The following is a 26,709-nucleotide window of genomic DNA, read 5'->3' as shown; positions in this document are numbered from 1 at the left end:
CTCAAACAGCTGCAGTTTCATGTTGATTCTGCATTATTCGTGATGTTTCATGTGAATCATTTTGAGGTTTTGTCTCCTGTGCCTGTGGTCAGAGAGGTGGTCCAGTGCAGATGTTACAGCAGCAGCATCCATCAGCAACCTTCTGGCTCTAAAAACCACCCTTGGCCTTCTTAAGCAGTTTGTGAGGAGAGCCAAGAGCATGTTTTTTTTATTCATATTTATGTCAGGGTTGCACTTATATATATATATAGTGTAGTTATATATTTTATGAAAAAAAAGAAAAGAAAGTTGAGTTTTAAACATGAAAAAGTTTATGGTTTATGTTAGTTTATGGAACTATATTTGTATATTGTTTTACTTAATTTGAAGATAGTTGGATAACATTCTACTTTCAGAGTTTTAAGAAGGTATGTGGACTTAAGAAGATATATATAAAAATTATTTACAAATATATTTATATAATGTTGTACGTACAGTGCGTGTGTGTGTATTATCAGTTTTATTTCTAATTCATCTATTTTGTTTCGATAAAAGTTGGTGTTTTAATGGTTGAGAAGAAAACTGTGATGCATTTGCTAAAATTTAATATAGCCCTACAATTTTATCAGTTCAATAGCATTATATTAGAAAGACTTTGACTGAGTGTCTGCATGACAAACTCTTGTTTTGGTCTGCTTGTACAGTGAAAAGTACAGTTTTTTAAATGTTTTTATTTTAATTTTATTCCAACCCTTTGGAATCTTTTTGCTGTGCTGCCTTATCCTTATATTTAAGCAACAGAGGAATGTAAAATATTGTGTGTGTGTGTATGTCAAGCCCATGATTAATCTGCAGTGGTCCTCCTCAATTCACACATTAATCACAATGGAGATCCGAGAGAGAGAGAGAGAGAGAGAGATAGAGAGTGAGTGAGTGAGAGAGGGGGGGGGGGGGGGGGATCACAGAGGGTTTCAGTGGGCTCTGAGGTGGCAGTATCGCGTCTGATGGCTCTGTCGCTCTGAAAGGAGGCACACTTCTCTTCACTTCTCCATCGACAGCCTTTCGTCGTTATATATCCCCTTCATGATGCGACTTATGGGCTCCTACAGTCCGATCTGATATTGAAATATGGACACTGCGGATCTGTCAAACTCTCTTTTGATCTCGTGCGATGATCACCATGGCAATGATAATTACGCGTCAGGAACACAGCGCGTCATTTGCTGCGGTGTGTCGAGCGCGTGAGGGCGCGCTGTGTGTCAGATAGTGACCATCACTATCTAGTGAGTGTGTGTCCATACGAGTGCAGACGAGGAGATGTCCAGGCGCGCCTGAACACAAGCGTCTCTGCCGTCGCGTAGCGGAGCTTCAGTGCCGTTCACGTGTTACGCATCCCGTCGGTGGAAGCCCGGTGTGGAAGGGTGGTTCCGGATTTTAAGGAAGTCCCCCGCCGTATACAGAGAGACCACCCGGATTCTGCCGAGGCATGCCTCAACACGGAGAGGAGCGTCTTCCAGTTGCGTCGATCCGGGTCTCGGAGAAGTGCAGTGGGCGGCTGCACAGACAGACTGAGCGCGCAGCGGCACAATAAAGGCCTGGACAGCAGCCAGACACACACACACACACACACACACACACACACACACACACACAGGTACAAGACCTGACTTGAGTGTCTATCTATCTATCTATCTATCTATCTATCTATCTATCTATCTATCTATCTATCTATCTATCTATCTATCTATCTATCTATCTGGCTCATACTGTGAGACTACCACAAACACAAAGCGTCTCAGTCTGATAGACTCAAACTCACAGGAGTCACTAGTGTGTGAGAGCCGGTCAGGATGCAGGTCTCATTTGCTTGTACGGAGCACAATCTGAAGAGCCGCAGTGAGGACCGGCTGTGCGGCCTGCGAAATGCCCCTCCACCAGGGGGCAGCAACAGCGGCGGAGGAGGCAGTGGACAGGGGGGCAACGGCCACTACGCCCCTCACAGCCTGGTCAAGTCTCGGGACGTGGCGGGGTCCCGACCCCTGCCGCAAGGCCACGCCCACATGAAGGAGGCTCTTGGGCGACACAGTAGCATGAAATACAGGTGAGACAGGTGGAGGTGGTGTGTGTATGTGTGTTACACCACCTGTTGGGCGGCAGACAGGGTTATTCTGTGCTGGATGATGTTTTATGGCTTCTTTAAAGATTCATAAGGGCCTAGTGACAGCCAGTTTAGTACTGAGTGTGTGTGTGTGTGTGTGTGTGTGTGTGTGTGCTCACTTCAGTGCGTGTGTTTTGGCTGAGTTGAATGAATGGCAAACTGGATGTTAATGGGCCAGGAATGGAATCACCTCCTTTGCTTGCATTATTGATTAGTTCATCTAATGCCTTCAGTGTTTAGTACATTTCAGTATTTTATATATAGCACGATAAGCTCTCATACCATGACCCTCAGAATTAGTTGTTGCATAAAACACACAACTTGCTGAAAAGTAGTTTGTTTTATTAATATATTTTTTAATGATCTGACTTGTGATTTGGAGGATGATAAAAAATAATTTGCTAATAGAACTGATAATGTTTGTCAAGGATGGCATAATGCTGCCTGCATATTTTACAAACAGTATATTTAATTAGCTGATGTTTTAAATACCAATCTACTATCAAAGTTTACTATCAGATTTTTACCTTAAAATGTACTGATAACATCAATAATTATAAAGTGCAAATAGTACAAAAAAGTAAAAATAATTATAATTAAGTGGCTTGTCCATAAAACATTTCCAGTACTCGTATTTAGATGTGCATATCATCAAACACACAAAGACAAAACACATCTCTAAATAATGCATACACATTAACTAAATAACAGAAAATGTAACACAATGTACATTAATGCAAACAAAAGTATGAAAGATAACTATTTAAAAAAATATATTTATATGTCATCATCTCTCAGGGACTTCTGGGAATATCCTTTTATTGTTTTCTTTCATATAACCCACACAAAACCCTGTCAAAACCAACATATCTGACAGCAAAGTTACTTGAGATGTTAAATTTATGCATGTGAAAATTAAAATGTACACATTTTTTTTACAGTGAAGGCACCAGAATGTTACAAGTGTCGTCTCTTATCCTAAAATAAAAAATAAAAAAATGCTCTGTAAACGTTCATGATCAAAATGAACTTGCTCCGAATGCGCACTTTTCATGGTCGAGTCAATTGTGGGTGGATACAGTCCAGTACCACATCACATTTCCTCTCATTGAATATGTTGCTTGACTGTGAAATATGTTTGTGTGAGCGTGTGTTGTGCTAATCTCAGCCTCAGACTCACACCCACGGATCGTTCACGGATCTTTCTCAGAGATTGCTGAGCCATTATTTAAATGAGTTTCCACTTTGCTGCACATCACTCTGTTGGATCTGCTAGACCTAAAGCACACTCTGCTATTTCCAGACACACACACACACACACACACACACAGAGTACAGTACAGGTTTAGTGGAGAGTGTTGGAAAGTGAGATGGATGTTATTATGCTGGCTTAAGAAACACTCACTAGACATTTGATATGCTTTTAAACTCCCTTCTATTTTTCTATCTCTCCACCCTAGAAAATTCTCACCAAATCTCTCTCTTTCTTACTTTCTTACTGATCAGTAGTGATCAGAATACTAGCGTACTGCATAGTGCCTATATTTTTTTTAAACAGCATGCATGTACTGTGTGTAACAATATTGTGAAGTTGATATTTAGTAGAAGATAGCATGTTATTCAGAGCTTCCCAACATGAATGCAGTTAAATGCACCCATGTGCATTTTTTTTAATGTAGGGCACATATACCAACATATTAGAATTGCTGTGTAATATCATTAATGACATTCAGAATAACAACTGCTATAATTATGCTAATGACCCCTAATTGTTGTGATTAAAAAGCTACCATTCATTTTCATGCACTGGGAGATGGAGGCCATTAAGAAACATATGCGTCTGAGAGCTCATCATCTGTGAATATCCCAGTTGTGCTTGTCGTAGAGAGAGGTTATACAGCAGCGTCCTTAGCCAGCCTTCTATATTAGCCAGAAAGTTATTTACAAACCGTATGTTAGGTTTTTATATCAGTTCCTGCAGGAATGAAGTGGCTTGCAGTGTTTTACATGTTTAACAAAAATTCGTTCTTATAGTCTATTCTGTCTCTTAAAGTACAGTGTATTTGATAATATAATTTCAATGAAATAAAAGGCCACTTAAGTGTACTTAAAGAGAGACACTTTCATGATCATATTTGTCATAACACAATTAAGTGCACTATTAAAAAATGCACTTTGTAATAATGTCAGATGAAAGGTTTTATTTTAAATCATTGTGCATTAATTTTGTGTTACTTTAAAGAAGTACACTTATTGTTTGATATTACATTTAAAGTTAATATATTTCAAATTGATTATAATGTAGCCCTACCATAAATGTGTAATTACAAACATATCAATAATGTATATTTTTGTTTAACATAAATGCTTGTCAATACATTCGGCAATATACTTTAATCTTATTTCAAATACAAAATACGCAATTAATTCCTATTTAAGTAGGTCAAAAAGCACCTTTAAGTTTAACTAATTAAATTTAATATACATTTTTATTTTTATATAAATTGTAAATAACATAAAATTAAATATCCAAAAGCACTACATTCAGTTTGCACTATTAATTCTGCAATAAGCATTTTTATTTTTTCTAAGTGTATTTCTTTTTCACAAGGGTCATTTTCACTGTGAAAGGTTTATTTATTTATTTTTTATGTTAGTTCAATGAAAATTATAATTTGTGATTTTTCATTTGTGAAAAACACAAACGAAGACATTTAGCTAAATGTCCATGTTGCTCTTATCCCATACAACAAAAATCAACTTCGAAAAAGCAGAATCAGAGTTTTCCATATGATTGATGCACTATATTTTAAATGATCTGAAACAAGGAGGTTTAAAATTCATACAGACAGCACAACATGAAAACACTTGAGCTTCCTTATCGCCATTTTTGATGCACTCTATATATGTGTGTTTTGATCAGTGTTTATTTATGAATTATATGTGTTCATCATATAAAGTGATCGTGTCTCTTCAGGAGACTCAAATGAAGCCACTTAAATTATACGGATTTCTTTTACAATCTTTTTCTAACCTTTTTGAAGTGTCAATGTTTTCAGTGAATAGACTTCCAAAGGAGGGACAGAAATCTTTCAGAATATCTTTTCAAATATCTTCATCTATGATTTGAAAATTAATGAAAGTTATGGGTTTGAAACAACATGAGGGTGAGTCAGTGATGATAGATTTTTTTGTTTTGGGGGAAAAAAACAAAAACAAAGAAAGATTAAATGCTGTTTTGGCTAATGATAAATTTGATTCAAAATATGGGCAAATTAATATGGTCCCTCTGTTTCTCTAAATCTCATAAGATCATAATCAACAGTGAGGGATCCAGCACTGGTCTGATTGCTAGTCGATAAAAAATCACTCGGGTCAGAGACACTGATATCTGATTCCCACACAAAATCCATAACTAAGATTACCATTAAATCTCTTTAACACTTATCCAAGACAACATATGAATGGAAAGCAATGTCGAAAGCAATAAAGCTGATCTTTAGAGTGTCTTTTTCTGTTTTTAAGTAGGACGTTGATACATCTTTTTATGTGTTTCTTAATTATTGCTAATGGCTATTTTTCATTTTCAAATTACAAACAGTACTATGTAACTGATAATTCACACAGTTCACTTTATGACCTTATTTCTTTCTGCTGAACACAAAAGAAGACTAGGTAATCGTTCTAACCCTGAACCTGAAAACTAATGTTTTTACACCATATACGTGGTATTTTTTGCATTGCCACTTCCAAGACTATATGATTCTTAACACACTTTAGTACAATAAAAAAAAAGTGCACTTATAAAAGTTTGCTTTATGTACATTATGAATCACTTTTTTAAACATCTTTTGTTGTGCTTTCGGGAAGGACACTTGCGTTGACTATTAGAAACCCATTGAAAACTTGCGATACACATGTGAAACACTTGCGCGTGTCAGGGACTTGAAGAGAGAGGACTCAAACGCAGAGGATAAGTGCAACAGTTTATTAGGTATAACCATAAATCCAAAAAGAATCCAACGTGTGATGACACACACATGAGCAAAAAACAGGTGTAACAACCCTGAGCCGTCCATACAGTCACCTGCGGACACAGGCTTTGGAGACCACCTCTGGTGCAATGCCCAACGGGACATGGAAGAACGAGACAGAGGATCTCAGGCACGAGGCCAACGAAGACTCCTAGTCCTGAGCACAATTATGATCGATCCACACTACTCCGCACCCTATAACCAGTGACACCACTCCTCCAGTGCCAACTTAACAGCCAGTAACTCCCTACTCCCGATGTCGTAATTCCGTTCCGAGGGGGCTAAACGATGAGGAAAAAAAATGCACAGGGATGTACTCTGTCATCTGAAGGTGACCGCTGAGAAAAATTGCCCCTGCTCCCACCTCTGATGCATCCACCTCCACAACGAACTGACGAGACAGATCGGGAGTAACAAGAATGGGAGCCGAAACAAAGTGACTCTTTAAATTAGAGAATGCAGCCTGAGCCTGCAGCGACCAACAGAAGCGTATTCAAGTGGAGGTGAGATCCATGAGAGACCTGGCTAAAATTCTGAATAAACCGCCTGTAAAAATTGTCAAACCCCAGATATCGCTGGACCGCTCTATGACTATCTGGGGTGGGCCAATCAGCAACTGCTTTTACCTTGGCAGGATCCATTCGGATTCCTTCAGGGTGAAAAAATAAATCCCAGGAACGGAACCGACCATGCTTGAAGCTCACACTTCTCCTCCTTGGCGAATAAAGGATTCTCAAGCAGCCACTGGAGCACTCGCCTGACATGTTGGACATGGATGTCGTCGAGATAAACAAATATAAACCAGTCGACCATTTCTCTAAGCACGTCGTTGACGAGTGCCTGGAAGACTGCTGGGGAGTTAGAATGTCCAAAAGGCATGACCAAATACTCAAAGTGCCCCGTGGGGGTGTTAAAGGTGGTCTTCCATTCATCCCCCTCCCTAATCCGAACTAGGTGATAAGCATTACGAAGGTCCAACTTCGTAAAGATGGCCAATAGCATCAACGGCAGGGACTACGGGTGAAAATTAGCTCTTGAGCTAAAACCCAGTACTATGCATCTCTCCCTTTTAGGTTAATGTTTATTGTATGCTGTCCCTGTTTCTTTAAATAAAGAAGTAAGTAAAAGGATAACGATTCTTGACTGTGATGTCATTCAAACCCCGATAATCTATACAGGGACGAAGCGATCCATCCTTCTTCCCCACGAAGAAGAACCCCGCCCCAAACACTTGTGCATACATGTGAAACACTTGTGCATACATGTGAAACACTTGTGCTTACATGTGAAACACTTGTGCTTACATGTGAAACACTTGTGCTTACATGTGAAACACTTGTGCATACATGTGAAACACTTGTGCTTACATGTGAAACACTTGTGCTTACATGTGAAACACTTGTGGTTACATATGAAACACTTGGGGCTTACATGTGAAACACTTGTGCATACATGTGAAACACTTGTGCTTACATGTGAAACACTTGTGGTTACATATGAAACACTTGGGGCGTACACGTGAAACACTTGCGCGTACATGTGAAACACTTGCACATACATGTGAAACACTTGCACATACATGTGAAACACTTGTCCTTACATGTGAAACACTTGCACATACATGTGAAACACTTGTCCTTACATGTGAAACACTTGCACATACATGTGAAACACTTGTCCTTACATGTGAAACACTTGCGCGTACATGTGAAACACTTGTCCTTACATGTGAAACACTTGCGCTTACATGTGAAACACTTGTCCTTACATGTGAAACACTTGCACATACATGTGAAACACTTGTCCTTACATGTGAAACACTTGCGCGTACATGTGAAACACTTGTGCTTACATGTGAAACACTTGTGCTTACATGTGAAACACTTGCACATACATGTGAAACACTTGTGCTTACATGTGAAACACTTGCACATACATGTGAAACACTTGTGCTTACATGTGAAACACTTGTGCTTACATGTGAAACACTTGCACATACTTGTGAAACACTTGTCCTTACATGTGAAACACTGGCGCTTACATGTGAAACACTTGCACATATATGTGAAACAATTGTGCTTACATGTGAAACACTTGCACATACATGTGAAACACTTGTGCTTACATGTGAAACACTTGCACATACATGTGAAACACTTGTGCTTACATGTGAAACACTTGCTCATACTTGTGAAACACTTGTGCTTACATGTGAAACACTTGTGCTTACATGTGAAACACTTGCACATACTTGTGAAACACTTGTCCTTACATGTGAAACACTTGCACATACTTGTGAAACACTTGTCCTTACATGTGAAACACTTGCACATACATGTGAAACACTTGCGCGTACATGTGAAACACTTGCACATACATGTGATACACTTGCGCGTACATGGTAAACACTATACATCTATGCATATATATGAAAGACGTGGTTACATAGAAACTCTTTGCGTATACCATGTTATCACCCACATACTGTTGAACCTGCACAAAGACTGCACTTTCAAAAATTTTCGTGTGTGAGAGAGCATAAACATTTTCAGTATGTCCGTAAGTCGTTTAATTGCAACCAGAAGTTTAGTTCATTTGGAAACAGAAGCGAGGTTTTCAATGGGTTCTGTCTCAAACGGCCTCCCATGAAATCCTTCCACACATAACTCTCTCTCTCTTTTGCTCACTCACTGTTTTTTTTTTTATCGTCACTTCTCAGCATGTGCAGTAATTGCCTATGCTAACTCATTATAAAGTACATTAATCAGACTGGGCCTTTCACGGCTTGCAGACAGACACACTGTGGAGAAGTGTGCACCGTTCTGCTGTTCATTTTCTTCCCTCTCTCTCTATCTCTCTCGATGTTCACTGCTCTCCTTCAATGTTGTTCCCTCTGTATTTCTATCGCATTGCTTTTCACTCTTTGTCCTCTGCCTTTATCAATTTTTTCAATTTTCCCTCATCTTGTCATTATTTCATTCCCACTTTATCTTCCTTCACTCACATTTTCACATTTGTTGCTCTCTCTCTGTCTCTCTCTCTCGCTCACTATCTCTCTCTCTCTCCACCCTGTTGTGGTGCACTGCAGTATTCTGAGAGGAGTGTGTCTGAGGAGTTGTGTGCTCTGCATTTCTGATTTTTATGAATCTGCCTGATGTCTGTGTTGATGTATGATGTGACCTCTGTGTATACAGTGGGGCTCAACAGTCTGAGACCACAGGAGAAAACATGATGTGTCATGTCACTGTGAATCATATTATCAGCATAACAATGGGAGTGAAACGTTTCCTTTAAAATAAATAAATAAGCTTGAGAATGAATAAGTGTTTGGTATTTCAGTTTTGCTTTAATGACCGCAGTGCTCAAGCTGACATGAACTTTTGTTAATTCTACAAGTTAATTTGTATGTTAATAATAATAATATTATTACTGTTAATTTTGGGGCCCTCCTGTACTCACAGCAAACTGCGTGCCTAATATTGCTCCATTCTGTGTTGCTGCTCATAATTGCATTTAACCCAGTAAACATAAAATAATAGACAAAAAAATAAAAAAATAAATACAAAAACCAAACAAATAAAAATAATAAAAAATGGAGGAATTTATTGAATTTTGATCAGGATCCCACGTAGTCACTTTTTAAAATTCAGTTTATGTGATGATGCATGTAATTCTTTCCATATGTAAAAGTATCAATTTTATATATATATATTTATAAAAGAATAAACATAAACATAAATATGAAACATAAGCGTAAAACTCTTCATGCATAAATATAAATGTATTGCACAAATATTTCTTTACAGGTATTTATTAATATTTCGATACGTAATTGCATCAAGGCGATATTCCCATACTGTACTCACATCTGTGTATGATGCTGAAGTGTTCTCACTGAAATCCTGAATGTCGAAATGTGAGAATGCGAAAAAAAAAACAAAAAAAAAAACCTAAATAAATAAATAAATAAAGTTTCTCCTAATATTTTTGAAAAAACTAATTGAAAACAGATGGGGTCATTCTTGATATACACTTGCTGTACAGTTATTGTGAATGTCATTGCTTGGATATTTTGAAAGAATGCATTGATAATTATTAGTCCAGTTTTTAAACTTCTCGTATCTTGGCAAATCTGAGCTCAGTTTGAGACATCTCTTGTTAAACTCTCTATATACAGCCGAGGAGCAGGAAAGTTTAGCAGTAATACACGTTTGCTCTCGCTGCTGTCAGGGAGAAACAGCTCAGATATTACTTAGTGACTGTTTGCTTCGTACAGTTGTATACACACAGCTCCAGGAACAGGGAATGACAGATTATTATTAAATAATCTTACACAATTATCCACTTCTGATTACATCAGCTAGACACAAATACTCCAGCTTTATATGAAAGCACACAGTAGCATGGATTCCTGCAGTGCTTACTACACAAACTACACTTCTGTGTCTGTCTATTTCTTCATACCCATATCAGTAAATAGAAGTCGGTGGTTGCTGCAGAGGCCGATGTTATTTAGCATGTGCTTGCGTGTCAACAGGATGATTTACAGTGAGGCTTATGGTAGGATAAAGAGCATTATTAAACCTCTGTGTCTCAAAGTAAAAGGCAAAGGAGAATAAAGAAAGAGATATAAGGTGCGTGCAACTTTTAAAAGATCTTTTCTTTTCTATCTTTTGCAAAAAATGCCTTTGACAAATAAAGTGTTTACTGATGATATGCTCAGGGAAAAAAACAGGACCAGGCCACAAGTCTAAGATTGAAATGCTGCATCACATAACACGGTCACTACCAGAAAATACATGTTTGTACAGTATGTACAGTATTTGCAGCAATGCAAACCCAATATCAACTCATGGTGGAGATATCAATTGTCTTGGACATATTGCATGAGTCAGCATCTAAGAACATGTGAAGATTATGTGTGGAGGTTACAGCATTGTTTGCAAAACCTGAAATGATCTCCTGTTGGCTGGTTCCCAAAAGATTAGTTCACCCATATATTACAGTTTTGTCATTGCACACTACTGTTTGGTATCTTAAGATCTCTTAATGTTTTTGAAAGAAGTCTCTGGCTCAGATCTATTCGGTAAAAACAACTATGCGTGAAATGAATGTTCAGCATCATAACTCCAGTCTTCAGTGTCACGTGATGCTTCAGAAATCAGTCTAATATACTGATTTTCATTTCATGGAATGATTCATTTTTCACGATTCCAAATGCAATTGCCTTTTGCAAGATTACAAATGTTTCACTGTCACTTTTTATCAATTTAATATATCATTGCTAGATAAAAGCATTCATTTCATTCCCCAAAAAATCACTCTCAATGTTTGACTTTTAATGCATAGTCACGCTCTCCACGTCATTACAATGAGGCTGACTTCTCAATAGTTTGTGTGAGACTCAAGCTGAAACTGAAATCTTTAATCACTCAAAATCTTGACATCGCCCTATCTTTCCTTGGCACTATATGTGATATATGTGTGCGTTCAGTGGATCGCTGACTCACTGGAAGGTAAACTTCAGTCTGTTTTCACACATGATATTCAGCTATATTAAACCTTGAACACAGCTTTATAGATTATAGGCATGATTTACAAGATGCTACTTTTAGAGCGTTTGCACATTTAGATCCGTTGTGACCCAGAGGAGTTACACAAACATTTCTTAAAACAGTACAGATTATATGATTACATGTTAAAAGATATACCAATTTTAAGAAATGTTTAAAATGTTTGGTGTTCGGGTTTGTGACTTAATTTTGTCGATAATCATGAGTACACCCATAGATGAACCATTGCAGCATCAAACAATATACATTTTTTTCACCTGAAATGGAAAGTTTATGCATGCACGATGAATTTTTGTTTATTTGAAAACTTTTATGAGTAATATTCATGTTGTTTGAAAGTTGTTTTGTTAGAAACTAATATGTAGGTTTCATAAATTTTGACTGCTTTTTAACAATCATGGATTACATCATAAAGCCAAATTAACTGAATGCATCCAAATTCACACAAAGATATATTCAAATAATAAATATATGTATAGTTTCATGTTGAATTGTACATTTTGAAGAATTTCTTATTTTTGAATCAAAAGGGGTAAATGCAGTAATAACTTGGTAATAATATGATAACATAAAAACTAACACATTTTTTCACATTCACTCATTAATTAAAAGTTGGCGACCACATACAATATAGTTTTAGTTTAAAAATAATATTACGTTATGACGGTCCAAACGCTCCTGGAGTGTGAAAATCGTATAGATATTGAAAGCATAACGCGAGTTAAAAGCCTCAAACACAGAAACCTACTGCATGGAAAAGAGTTATTCTCGTCTTGTGTTCAACACAGCTTCAAAACAATGTGAGGATGAGTACATTATAACAGAATCTGAATTATGTATATATTACTAAAATATATTGCAAAAAATAATATTGCAGGTGACGTTTCTATAACAGTTAGGAGTTTAGGGGCTAGGAAATATCGCAGTAAGTTCCCACCATCATAGTAAAATGTGTGTGTGTGTGTGTGTGTGTGTGTGTGGTGATGCAGCATCGACTGTGAATAGCACCATGATCTTCATGTTTTCCTCCCTGCGGCGTCTCATCATATACATGCATATAGATGTGTGTGTGTGTGCGTGCATGTGTGTGTGTGATTCAGCGCTCTAATACAGCGCTGTGCAAAAAGAGAAAGGTTGGAGAAAGATAAAAACGAAGGATGACAGTGAAAGTGAAAATATTTGTGTCAGCGAGACAGAGCTTTGCAGCGTTCTTTACCTCTCTCACACAGTCCTCTCATGAGATGAATAGATGTGCCTTTTATTCCTCAGCTTTTTTAGATCAAATTAATGATTCATGCTACTAATTCAGCAATTCCTCACGGTCTTGGCTGGTAATATGTCTATATCAATATAATGAGCAGTCCACACACTCGCACACTGGACGCAAACAAATGCACAGTTGCAAGCATTCTATAAATAGACTGGCCGGGCAAACAAAAATAGATGCAGAGAAGAGAAAGCGTGGTTCAGCCGCCTGGATCTAGACATGCTGACAGACTGTCTCTTTCTATCTCTCTGTTTCTATCGCACACGTGAGCGAGCAGCATGCATCTGTAATTCAAACACAAAGGGTGCTACTTTTATTTAATATTAGCCATTGTACAATGGTTTTGAATATGCATCCATATCCACTATACAGTATGCTTTCTGACGTTATGTATTGTGTTGGGATGGGACTATTATTCTAATAATCATTTAATCAGTCAGATATGCCTTTGAGTAATCAATTAATTAGATTACAAAACGGCTATTTTTTTTTTTTTTTTTTTTTTATAATTGTGCATCAAGCTCATTGTTTTTCACAAAAATTGTGTAAACGAATGCAGTTTATGTAAGCTATATGAAGAATATGCAGAATTACTGATTTCGTTTTTCTGTTTGATGCAAATGAATACAGTCAGAGTTAAAGCATACTGACAATAAAACTATACAACTATATCAAAAGCAGAGTTCAAATTACTAAGTGTTTTCTCTCGCTTTTATTTTTTCTCTCAGAAACCTCGGAAAGTCGGGTCTGCGTGTTTCTTGCTTGGGTCTTGGTGAGTAGCCAGTGATTTTCAGTCATCTCTGTTAAAGACTGAAACTGTTCAATGTTTAAACTGGAGTCAGTCATTTATTTAAAACATAAGTGTCTATTTTGTCCATGTTTAAATGCTTTCATTTATCCCAGCTTATGCAACTATAAATAAGTCACAGCGTTACATTCTAACCAGCGGCAGACAAACCTGCTGAAATCAATCAATATTTGATCAATTCTGGTAACACTTTATTGTTTGATTCATATTAATTTATTAATATTAGTTAACTACGTTAGTTAACATTAACAATAAACAACACTTCAGCAGCATTCATTAATTTCAGTTCATGTTTATTTCTGCATTTACTAAGATGTTTTTAAAATCAAAAAGTATGTTAGCATTAGTTAGTGCACTCTCAACTAAGATGAACAAACAATTGTTTTTAAAGTAACGGTAACATTAAAAATACGTTGCTCACACTTAGTTCATGTTGGACATTATCGAGATATTTTCTGAAAATTGAAAAGAGACAAGTTGATGATTCATTGTTTTTTTTTTTTAGTTATGTTTTAATTCCTGTGGAACAACTGGAATAAGTTGTGATGTGTCTCGTCTTTGCCACATTTTTTCTCTCTTGTATTTAATGCATCCCAGCCCTCCCCAATCTGTTTTATTCCTTATTTTCTTCATCGGTCTGTCCCTCACTCTCTCTTTCTGTCCACAGGGACCTGGGTGACATTTGGATCTCAGATCTCTGATGAGGTGAATCATAATGTTCAGGATAAATGCTCCTCTAGTGTTTAATATGTGTTATTAACACAAACAAATAAGTAACCTGTCATCATGTCCTTTCATTCCATTGTGAAACATAAAAGAAGATCATTTTGGAAAAAATGAAGACAATGTTGTGCATGTAATGGAACTCAATAAGCAAACATATATAGCTATTGAATGAGTTTAAATCATTGTTCTGTGGTAAGTGAAAGATTGTGTCTGTAAATGGCCAGATCTCTGTCATCTTCTGCGTGTGTGTGTTTTGTGTGTGTGTGTTTTTCTGCAGATGGCAGAGAGTGTGATGACGGTAGCTTATGAGAATGGAGTCAATCTGTTCGACACAGCTGAAGTGTACGCTTCAGGCAGGTAAGACTGCCACCGATGCAGTGGATATAAAAGTGATGTATAGATATATGAAGAGTTTGGTATAATAAATCCATTTTTATTTATTTGAGTAAAAATGTGTTTTCTTTACTAAGAAAGTGGCCAGATGAAAACCACTATGTTCTGTTTCAAACTTTCACATAACATCTTTAGGTTATAATAACATAAAAAAATAAAAAATCCAAGTTTAGATTTTCAAAGATTTATTATAAAATTATTTATTTATCTATTTGTTACCATTTACAGTGCTTGGACTAGTGGGCTGTGATTGGTTGTTAATCTTTACAGTGCTTGGAATGGTGGGCTGTGATTGGTTGTTAATGTTTACAGTGCTTGGAATGGTGGGCTGTGATTGGTTGTTAATGTTTACAGTGCTTGGAAAGGTGTGCTGTGATTGGTTGTTAATGTTTACAGTGCTTGGAATGGTGGGCTGTGATTGGTTAAGCAGATATAGCGCAATCTGGAAAAAGGGAGAGTGTAAAAAAGGGAGAAAACATGAACTAATAACTGCATAAATGCATAACGTTAAAAACTGACTTTTCAATACCGACCAGATACAATACTAATTTTGGCGGAAACTACATTTAAAAATATAAAAAGGCATTTATCCATTTAATTGGCATTTTGGAACTAAACTCTTTATGTGTCTATAGAAATGATATTCGTATATATTTCTAGTTTACCACAAATGCTTGTGAGCTTATTCAACAGTAACTTTAACCATATCTCAAAGACAATAATTGTAATTATGAAATTGCATTGAATAATACATTTTACTTTTATTGCAATCAACACGCAGCTTTTTGACTTGACAGAATTGAGAGCTGAGGTCTTCATTTGTAGGCATGGGTGTAGAGCAGCACTCCTGGAGGACCTCTCTGCAGGGTTTAATTCACTCCAGTCCTAATTAAACAGGTGTGTTGAGCTGAACCCTGCAGGATGGAGGTCCTCCCGGAGCAGGGTCTGACAGCCCTGATGTAGTGCCATTTAACCTAGTTACTTAGTTTAAAATAAAGGTGGAGTGAACTGAACAGCTGTTTGGGGATCTTTGTGCTTGGGAGGATTATACCAGCATGATCATCGTCATGTGGAGCTGTGTAGATTACATAATAGCCTCCGAGAGGTCAACGTGTCCTGTGTAAAATTAGTTTCAAATAGCTATTTGTATTATAATTATTATGCACTTTCCTTAATGCTATAAAGCGTACTATATCATATTTGATACACAAATTCCTAAGGTCTCCAAATTATCAACATGATCTACACAATCTAACACATGCCTTCTGTCATCTGACTTATGGTTCATTCTATTTTTAGCAAGTAAAAGGTCTTTTAATATCTTTATAAAAATGTGCAACTTCAGGTTGTTGTTCTTTACTGAAATAAACATAATCTAATAGCTTTTATATTGTTTGTGATATTTTAAAATTAATATTTACTGCACTGAAGCAGCCTATGTTTACCTGATTATCCATGCATAATTTTTTTTTAAAGTCATGTTAAAATGTGAATATGAGTCTATTAAGGAATATTTATTTGTTCATCTCTTAATCATCATTGCATTACACTGCATTATATTTTTTCTTCCTTGAATATAAGCAACTTATTCTTCTTTGTCATACTGTGTAAATCATAAATGCATTATGCATCAAATATAATACTCAAATGAAGCACAACTTTTACAATTTGTAATATCTTGTGTAAAGATTCAATAAATAGTTTTGTTTAAAACATTTTTTTTTGACAAATGTGACTTGTCAGGTTTTATATGGTTGATGCACGACATGACACATTACACATTTGTGTAAAATCCATTATTTCATCTTTTGTTTTCAGTTCATTTCACACATTTTATTTGGATAAATCTACAGTTTTAACATCTGTCTTTAACTTTCTTTAATGCTTATTTAGATCCTGACCCGAAGCATAAGAAATAGTAATAGTGGTTATATCATATGCTGGATTATCTGAGAGCCGAGGCACCTGATAAAAGTGTGGTCATGACTTCTTTAGCCACGACACATTCATCAATCTTTCACTCTCAGTCTTTGTTTCTATGCTGCGTTCACTTCATCCTCCTCTTGTTCTTGCTGTCATGTTTTTTTTTCTATCAAATCTTTCCCACATTCTTATTTTAAACTCTACAAATGCTGATTAAATACACTGAAAAATAGCTGTGTGGGATAACAAGAACAAATAGTGGCAAATAAGTGACCTTTCTGATTTATGCAAGTCAAACATGATAAAATGCATGTATACAATTTCTGAAAATATAATATAATATAATATATAATATAGAATAATACAATATATAATATAATGTTAAAAAATATTTGATAATATAAAAAAAATATATATATATTTATATTTTTTTTTATTTTTTTGCATTGTAATAGAAATCATAACATATATTTTCAGATTTTGTATTATTTTTCCTGCAGGGCTGAAATCACTCTAGGGAATATCATCAAGAAGAAAGGCTGGAGGTGACCTGCTTTTACTCTGTTTTTATTAATTCTGTGGAGTATATGAATAACACAGAATAATCAGTAATGTTTTATCTAGTATTTCTGTATTTCTTTGCTCTGGTTGTGGTCAATCTTGGATTCATTTAGGAAAAAAATATGTAGAACACTATTAGGCTTGTCTTCACTATAATAATCTAAATTTTTCCTTTAAACTGTGTTTCAGACGGTCCAGTTATGTAGTAACGACTAAGATCTACTGGGGAGGACAGTGAGTATCTTGAGTTTCATCATGCGTTCATTCAAAACCACAAATGATTCAGAATAGTGTCAAAATTAATAAATGTAGTTTTTTTAATTAAGTTCTTAAACTATTTATGAATCATAATCAGTCAGTAAAGTCTAAAATATACACAAATCAGAGGTGATCGGCAAATGCACTATGTGAATCAAGCATCAATGATCCTCAGGGCAGAGACAGAGAGAGGCCTGTCCAGGAAACACATCATAGAAGGTAAAGTGCTGTTTCTGACTCTCACACTGATGATGATGATGATGAAGGGGACGGACGCTGATGGTGATGTGTCTGCAGGTCTCAGAGGATCCCTGTCTAGACTACAGCTGGAGTATGTGGATATAGTCTTCGCCAACAGGAACGATGTGAACAGCCCAATGGAAGGTCTGTCATTTCTCATGCATCTTTCATGGCCGGCGTGACGAATGCATCTTTCTCTCAAGCGCTGTTGTGTGTGTGTGTTTGCAGAGGTAGTACGTGCGATGACATTTGTTATAAACCAGGGGATGGCCATGTACTGGGGCACGTCCCGCTGGAGCTCCATGGAGATCATGGTACGCTCTCTCTTCTCTCAATACACCACATCTATACCATAATGCATTCCTCACAGCAGCTGCGCTCTCAGAAAAAAAAGGACAAAAGCTGTCACTTTAAGGTACCAGTATGGACTTGAAAAGGTCTTTTGCATCTTTTTTTTTTTTCTGAGAGTGTATTTCTCATAATATGATGCATGTAATCAAGCACAAGTTTTACAAACTACTCAACTCGCAATTTAAAGAAGTTAAAATATAGTCAAGTAACTGCTTTGGGAAGGAAGCTCGTTACACTACAAGCTATTAAATTTACTACCCCGCAATATCATGTTAGATATTTATTTCTACTTACCTGTAAATTATTTACTTGGTCCATTTAAATTTTCCTAATGCTACATGCAAAAAAAAAAAATGTTTTTTTATAAATTAATTAATTAAATAAAATGTAGAAGAGCATGTTTTGTTATTATGGCAGCCCATTTCTGCAAATAAATAAATACATAAATAATAATAATAATAATAATAATAATAATAATAATAATAATAACTAAGAATTGTGAGAATTTGTATCTTGTTATTCTGACTTTTGCTGTTTTTTTCATTTATTTATTTTTTCTCATTGGATACATTATATAATAATATAGGCTTAGCTTTAAAAAAAAAAAAAAAAAGTTCTGAGTTTACATCTCGCAATTCCGTTTTTTTTTCCTACCATGAAATACAAAAAGTTATTGCAACTTTTTATCTCAAATTTCAGCTTTTTTATTCACAATTGCGACTGATATCTATGAGTTGATATTTCAACTATTTCTCAGAATTGCAATGAGCTGATGAATTGATTGTGTTGCTGCTATTATTCACTCTCCAGAACTGCTGTTTACGCTGGTTTATAAGATCTGGGCCGCTGAAAGGACACTTTAACCCCTTGTGGTCTGTGTGTTTGTGTGTTTAGGAGGCGTACTCTGTAGCGAGGCAGTTTAATCTAATCCCACCGGTGTGTGAGCAGGCCGAGTATCACTATTTCCAGAGGGACAAAGTGGAGGTGCAGCTGCCAGAGCTCTACCACAAGATCGGTCAGAATCATATTCAGTCAGAAACAAGCACTCTTTACCACACCTTCAAATTTCACACTTCAAACCGTGAACTGAAATGCCATGTTTTGGACACTTAAATTCATGCTAACTGAAATTAGATGAAAACATAACTTTAGATTTTATATATATATATATATATATATATATATATATATATATATATATATATATATATATATATATATATATATATATATATATATATATATATATATATATATATAACGGCAGGATATATTTACTGTATCTAACCTTGAACCATACTGAAGTCATACATCTTAGGTTTAAAAATAGTTATTGATTTGAGGGTTTGGTTTGAGGACAGATGTGTTGTGTCTGTCACATGCTGCGTCAGGTGTTGGAGCCATGACCTGGTCTCCTCTGGCGTGTGGGCTGATCACTGGGAAATACAGTGACGGGGTTCCAGACTTCTCCAGAGCCGCAATTAAAGTGAGTCGTAAACAGCAGGAGATGGTCTCTCCTCGCTGCTCAGGGTCTCAGTGCTGTTTGAAGTCTAAACCAGTGACCGTGTGTGTATTAGGGCTATCAGTGGCTGAAGGAGCGAGTGTTCAGTGAAGAGGGACGCAGACAGCTGGCAAAAATCAAAGAGCTCCATCTGGTGGCTGACAGACTGGGCTGCACGGCGGCTCAGCTCGCCATCGGTGAGTGTCTCTGTACTCTTATTATATGATCTGGTCACTTACATTATACTGATTGTGCTTCCTAACTCCTGGACGTTAGCCAGACTGAGACTGCTTGTGATCTTTGTGTGTGTTATGCATCAGATGGTCAGTGAACAGATTGATGTCAGTGTTTGTGTACAGTATGTTTTGTGAAATCTCTCTTTCAGCGTGGTGCTTGCGTAGTGAAGGGGTCAGTTCTGTACTTCTTGGTGTCTCCAATACAGACCAGCTTCTTGAGAACCTCGGAGCCCTGCGGGTAACACACACACACAAACACACACACACACACACACACACACACACACACACACACACACACACACACACACAAAAACACATACACACTCTCATACACACACAGACACACACACACACACACACAAACCCATACACACAGACACACACAAACACATAGACACTCATTGATGTGTGCGTTTGATGAACAAAGTTCAATAGAACACAATTTATTTGAAACGGAAATATTTAGTAACATTCTAAAAGTCTTTGATGTTTTTGATCCGTGTAATAAATCCTTGCTGAAACCATTTGATGAAAAGGGGCATCCTGTGACGAGACAGACGTCCTAATAAGATGAGTTTGATCTTCTCTCTAGGTGCTGTCTCAGATGAATCCTCAGACAGTGAGCGAGATGGATGCTCTCCTGGGCAACAAGCCTCACTCCAAGAAAGAGTCACGTGCGTGAGGAACCAGAGAGATGACATGAACATGTGCAGCCGGAAAAGACAAAGAACGCAACGGGGAAAAGACGGCTTTCCTGACCTCCCGTATATTACAACACCTGCATGCCTTCTGCAACATGCTTCCAGCCCACACCACACTGCTCTCTGTCCCCCTGCTCAGATATCTGAACATAACCTCTTAACTCAACACAGACACGGCTGCCTGCAACATCACAGCGGTGAGGAAGTGCTGCTGATTGAAGGATGAAAGTGTCAAAAAGCTTGTTTATTAGCCGGCCCAGACGGAATCTGCAGCTTTATCCGCTACGGAAATTCCAATGTGGAATTCTGCGAAATGGATCAAATGTGATAAATTGGAAAGTGCTACATTGTTATTTCCAGCTGGAAGAATTATCAGATATGCCAAAATGTTTATTAAAAGAACATGTGTGGGATGAATGATGTGTAGGACTTCCCGAATCATGAGCGTTCTGCGGAAACCTGCGCAGATTCCACGTGGGCCTGGCCGTGCGTTCAAGATCGTGTGTGCATGCGGTGACACACTTTTTGAATCAAACTCTCCGTTGCTGGCGTTGCACACGAGTGTCACAGAAGATGTTTCTAAAAGCTGCCCGTCCCGTTTGCTGGGACGCTCACTGCCTACAGGAGCAACATGCAGCAAACAGCAGTTTGGACACATCACAAGTCTTCCTCCATCTCCCTCGTTCCATCTCTCCTCGTGTTTACAACAGTGCACCTGTCCCTTTAAGAGAATCTGTGCAGTTAGTGGAGAGGCGTGTGAGTGTGGATCCAGTCCCTTGCCAATATATTCAGACCCTCACCAGTTCACTTATATAAAAACAACTCTTTTAGTCAATATTACTATTACTGACAGACACCGAACTCTCAGTAAACTTAAACTGATGCAGTGCAACAGACTGGAAAGACACCTCAAATCATGAGGCTTGTTTCCAAATGATTTAATTACAAAAAAAGGGCAAGAAAATCTAATCTCATAGCCACATTTAGGACCAGAATATCATTAACCAAACCATAGCCATGTCTTGAACTCAGTGGTAGTGGTCTTGAAAGACCGCAGTGGTAAAGGTCTTTTTATTAAAATAAAATAAAATAATATATATATATATGTAAACATGAAGGATTTAACTGTATTTGGAAAAGAAGGAGAACATTACTCAAATTAGTTAGCAAATAATATTTTTGTTTTAAATAATGCACACATTTAATCTTATTCATATGCCTAATTTTGTCAAAAATGCAAGATATTTATCGTCTTGTCACATTTGATTATGAATTATATGAATGTCCTAAATTAAATATTTTCAAATCAGCAACATTTGACAGGTTGAGTAGCTTGCATTGCTCTATATTGCTGTTGATCATGAATATTTCTGTTGTAGAATGGCTGTCAAATATGAAATGTTAAGCTGCTGACCTCCCACATCTTCACTGTTAAATCTGAAGCGCTGTGCTGGGTGACAATATGATTTACAGTAAACCATTCTTGAGCAGACAGAATATTAGAGTAGTCCCGCTTGCATCACTGGAGAGAATTCGTCATTTTCACTGGAAGATGATCTTCTGATTAAACATTAACAGGTCAAAATAAATAAACAGATAGAAAATAAATATGCCGTATGAAATGATCTATAACAAGATCTATATCATGCATTTATTCCCAATTTTCACATTTTGTAGAGCATTCCATTTCATGCACTATTCAGACATTTCTTCTTGCAATTTAGTGTTTGTAACTTGAAATTTGGACTTTTTTGTTCTCAGAATTTTAAAAAAAGAAAAAAAAGCTAAATTGTGAAACAAAATGTCAATAGAAAAAAATAAGCTTCCATCGACAGTTGTGTTATAAGTAGGGTGCTTTTTTTATTTTATTTGTGTATAATTTATTCTAAGAATACTTTCTTAATGTAATATAAGATTATTTTCTTAATCTTAAATCTATATATATCCTGTATTGAATTAGTGCGTTTGGGAAAAATGAAAGAACCAAAAGGAAGTGCAGTCTGTTTGAGAAGTCTGTCTGGGCCTGATACAACACAGACAGCTTGCTTGAATATTGGCAGGTGTTTGAATATATTTATTATTATCCTCAAGATAGACACTTGACTTCTTTATACGCAGGATTAGTAGTTTACGAAGTGGATGCTGGTCTGAATACTTTTGCAAGGCATCATCATTCGTGTGGGGCTTGGCTTCAGCGGTCAGCATCCTTTGCACTAAGTGGACAGAGTCATAATTTAAAGATCATAGTTCACAAATAGTCCTGAAGGTCAAAGGTTAACATGACCAGAGAACTGTGCTAGTATTGCTTGCGTGTTTGACAAATACAAGCTGCGTCAGTGACAATGAAAAGCGAAGCCCCATAGACTTCTACTATTGCAAGTGCATTACTGTAAAATGTTTTTTTTTTTTTTTTTTTTTTTTTTTTTTTACAAACTAAATCAAATTTTCTGCAGTAAATGACAGCATGCTATTGATCAAGCTTAAAGGAATAGATCACCCAAAACTGATAATTAGCTGAAAAGGCACTCGCCCTCAAGTTTTCTATGATGTTTGTTTCTTCATCAGAACAGATTTGGAGTAATTTACATTCCATTTAACATCAGTTTCTCATCAATGGATGCTCTGCAGTGAATGGGTGCCGTCAGAATGAGAGTCCAAACAGCTGATAAAAACATCACAATAATCCACAGCACTCCAGTCCATCAGTGAACATCTGGAGAAGACAAAAGATGTGTGTTTGTAAGAAACAAACACAAAATCATCACTGAGCTGATGACAATAAACCAATTAGTGTTTATTAACCAACTTCAAGCTAATTTTCATTTTGGTGAACTATTCTTTTAACTCTACTGAACCAAGTCAAAAACAAGAAGACAAAAAGATTTAGTTCAGCACAATAAATGGGCACAGACAGAATTAATCATTTTATATTAAACTGAGATCAGTTTTACAATGTGTGTAATATGAGTTGCATTGGAGAAACCAGACCTAGGTCAGCAGAGCTAGCAAGATTCACTCTATTTATTACAATTAGAATCAGATTTTATGCTGTTGAACATTTTCTGAATGCTTTTTCTTTCCCCCAAAATGCCAAGACTGCTAAGCTTTACTCTATTAAACAGAGCAGGGGTTGGAGAGAATTATAAGCACTGACAGATCTGAGATCAGGTTTTTTTTTTTTTTTTTAGCATCAAGCTGGTCCTGGCTCACTTATTAATGGGTTAACACAAGCCCCTTTAGTGGTAATCCAAGTTCACTTCTGGTTGGTACTAATGTCTCTTTGTATTTATAATGTTCAGTGATTTATGTAAGTATTGTACCGGAGTTGGCAAGTTGGAAAAGCATCAGAATGATTGATCTTTTTTAATCAACATAATCATTAGCAAGACTTTACTATCATTAGTTAACCTGAACTAATGTATATATAAATTTAGTGCACTCCCTCATATGGTAATTTTGCCTGAATATTTTAAATTTACTGTCATGCAACAAGAATCAAAAAGCAAAAAAACTACAAAAAACAAGCCCTGTACTGAATGTATCTTGCTTGCCTTTAAAAGTGTGGAGAAAACTATTGTCACAGGTGTCATTTATGTCAACTGCTGGAGAGCTTGACGATCACAACAACACCTGCATGTTACACACCAAAAACAAACAAAAAAAAACAAACATGCACTCTTATTCAAGCGTCTGTGTTGTGAATGTCATCTAACAAGATAAATTCACAACTCACATAATAAAAGCACATTGTCATTTTAGATTCCCATGTAAAAGGTAATTTAAACAAATCCAACATTTTAAAACCATTTGACATTCGGGATATTCTCTGCCTTTAGTGAATCTTATAAAAAGAAAAAAACATATTATATTGAATCACATAATCAAAAGAAGAAAATTTTTTTTTGCATAAAATTAGGACCAAGTTGCAAGTTATCTTAATTGAAATGGGGAAAAAAGTATTGCCAATTTATAAAGATATATCAAAATACAATTTCAATCTTATTTCTTTATTTATTTTTGGAGATTCACCTAAAAAAGAAAAAGAAAAAGAAAGAATGGCAAGTCTATATAAATGAGCACATATTGTATGCAGTGTCCATCACACTTTCTGCTGGTTGTGTAGTCAGACTGTAAGCAGCAGCTGTGAGTTTAACACACCAATGATTTTATCTGATGAAACAAATGTTACACAACTGCATACTTGAACCTCTTGCACATTAGACAGTAGCGTGAGATGAAAAGTATTCAGATAAAGTTTTGCTCCTAAGTTTACATAGCCCATGCAGAAGCTACATTACATTTATTATTGTTTTTTCATGGACCAAATAACAAATAGGTTACATAACGTATTAGACCATAAATTAGACCTGAAATGTATGTCACCAGATTCTTAACTGTCTGAAGGAAGATGTTTCCCTTTCAAATGAAACTCAATGCTGCATCATTACATTGATTCAATGGGAATGTTAATACCAACATCGACATACTGAAGGAATAACTAACAAGAACGTTTGTGAAAAGCACAACCCCCTTGGCCTGAAGAATGAATTAACCCAAAGGGATCAAACCTGGGATCAAACCGATTTATTAATTACATACATAAATAGGTGTGGAAAGGACAGGCCTGTCACGACGCAAACAAATATACAATAAATTCCCACAATATGAATGTGGTGGTGCACACCAGTGATGCGCGGGTTAATCCGAAATGAGTGGGTGCCTGCGCTCACCCGCGGTTACGAGTCATGCAAATTTTTTTTAATGATATTCGGGTCGCGGTCGGTCGGGTCATTTGAAATAAAAATGTAATTTATATAGTACTAGACACAATTTTGAAATACATAGGCCTACACTTTATTGGCTGAATAACTGGCATGAATAGAGTGGCCACCTGTCCCGCTTTACATTGTACAGTACAGAAATTTTACCCTTTGTCCCTCCTCACGCAAACTGAGCATCTGTCCCGCTTTTTCATTCGACCCTAATAAATACACGAATACGTCCATAGGCGTACTGTTAACTAGGTCCAATAGTTCAGAGGAGAGCAATAAAATCGTAAGTCGATAGGCTGAGTCGTACGTCAATCAAACTGTTGACTGGTGCACGAACGCCTCCTCAAGAATCTCAAATTGGAGAGCACGCTCGCTGTTCGGTCAGGTTAAGCAGCCATGGCCAGTGTGGCCATGAAAAAGAGAATATGCAGTTTTAATAGCGAATGGACCGCTACATAGCCTTCTCTTGGTTAAGACCTGTAGATGGCAAAGCAGAGAGAGCGTTTTGCATTTTATGCAAAAGCAGTTTTTCCATGGGACATGGTGGAGAATACGACGTGAGCGTCATGGTGCATGTGAGTACCACAGAAAAAAGCACATCATCAAGAAACATGCAAATCAGTGCAATGGTTTTACAATACACCAAATGACCCACAGTCTGACAAAGTTTGGGCAGCAGAAGTGACGAGCAATTTATACGTACATCACAACTGCAGATACGCTCTGACTTCAGTAAGTTTGCCCCAGTCATTTTTCCAGATTCTGAAATAGCTAAGAAAAAGCTGTAGAAACTTTGGGTGATATTTTGGGACAGGTAGTGTCTTAATTATTTCGTTGGTGGGTTTAAAAAGAAATATAGGCAATATATTACAGAAAGCTTCAAATGTCTACTTTTAAACGAACATATTCAAACCAAAACAAATAGGCTACTCTCTGATTATGTAATCCATATGAAATGTGTATTTCTCTCATGCGTTCATGGCGAGTCCGCATCGTCAACTTCATCTTTGTAGCGATACAGAAAACACCAGTTTATTACAAAATAATAAGTCCTGGGTCACTTATAAATGGGTTAACACAAGCCCCTTTAGTGGTAATCCAAGTTCACTTCTGGTTGGTACTAATGTCTCTTTGTATTTATAATGTTCAGTGATTTATGTAAGTATTGTACCGGAGTTGGCAAGTTGGAAAAGCATCAGAATGATTGATCTTTTTTAATCAACAT

At 36.6% G+C, this 26,709-nt stretch overlaps 1 protein-coding gene across 1 annotated transcript; it reads left to right on the top strand.

Annotated features, from left to right (window-relative positions):
- The first annotated feature begins 949 nt into the window (after positions 1–949).
- Positions 950–24,283, top strand: LOC127990817 (voltage-gated potassium channel subunit beta-2). Its single transcript, XM_052591525.1, has 14 exons — positions 950–2,080; positions 13,740–13,783; positions 14,487–14,524; positions 14,823–14,902; positions 17,362–17,406; positions 17,612–17,656; positions 17,856–17,899; positions 17,978–18,064; positions 18,149–18,234; positions 19,166–19,286; positions 19,663–19,757; positions 19,849–19,969; positions 20,158–20,246; positions 20,604–24,283. The coding sequence occupies exons 1-14, from the start codon at positions 1,830–1,832 to the stop codon at positions 20,691–20,693; spliced, it is 1,236 nt and encodes a 411-aa protein (XP_052447485.1). The 5' UTR covers positions 950–1,829; the 3' UTR covers positions 20,694–24,283.
- Positions 24,284–26,709: the final 2,426 nt, after the last annotated feature.

This window comes from Carassius gibelio, chromosome A5 (assembly GCF_023724105.1).
Source record: "Carassius gibelio isolate Cgi1373 ecotype wild population from Czech Republic chromosome A5, carGib1.2-hapl.c, whole genome shotgun sequence".
NCBI classification, from domain to species: domain Eukaryota; kingdom Metazoa; phylum Chordata; class Actinopteri; order Cypriniformes; family Cyprinidae; genus Carassius; species Carassius gibelio.
Note: the sequence above shows the minus strand (reverse complement) of the source record. Positions and strands in the feature narration are given on the sequence as shown.

What these genes read in the sequence shown, in the direction of transcription:
- LOC127990817 (XM_052591525.1), top strand. Translation starts at nt 1,830, where the DNA reads ATGCAGGTCTCATTTGCTTGTACGGAGCACAATCTGAAGAGCCGCAGT. An exon ending in AAGATCTACTGGGGAGGACA is followed by an intron (nt 17,657 to 17,855) that starts GTGAGTATCTTG and finishes AATGATCCTCAG; the next exon opens with GGCAGAGACAGAGAGAGGCC. An exon ending in TGTGAACAGCCCAATGGAAG is followed by an intron (nt 18,065 to 18,148) that starts GTCTGTCATTTC and finishes GTGTGTTTGCAG; the next exon opens with AGGTAGTACGTGCGATGACA.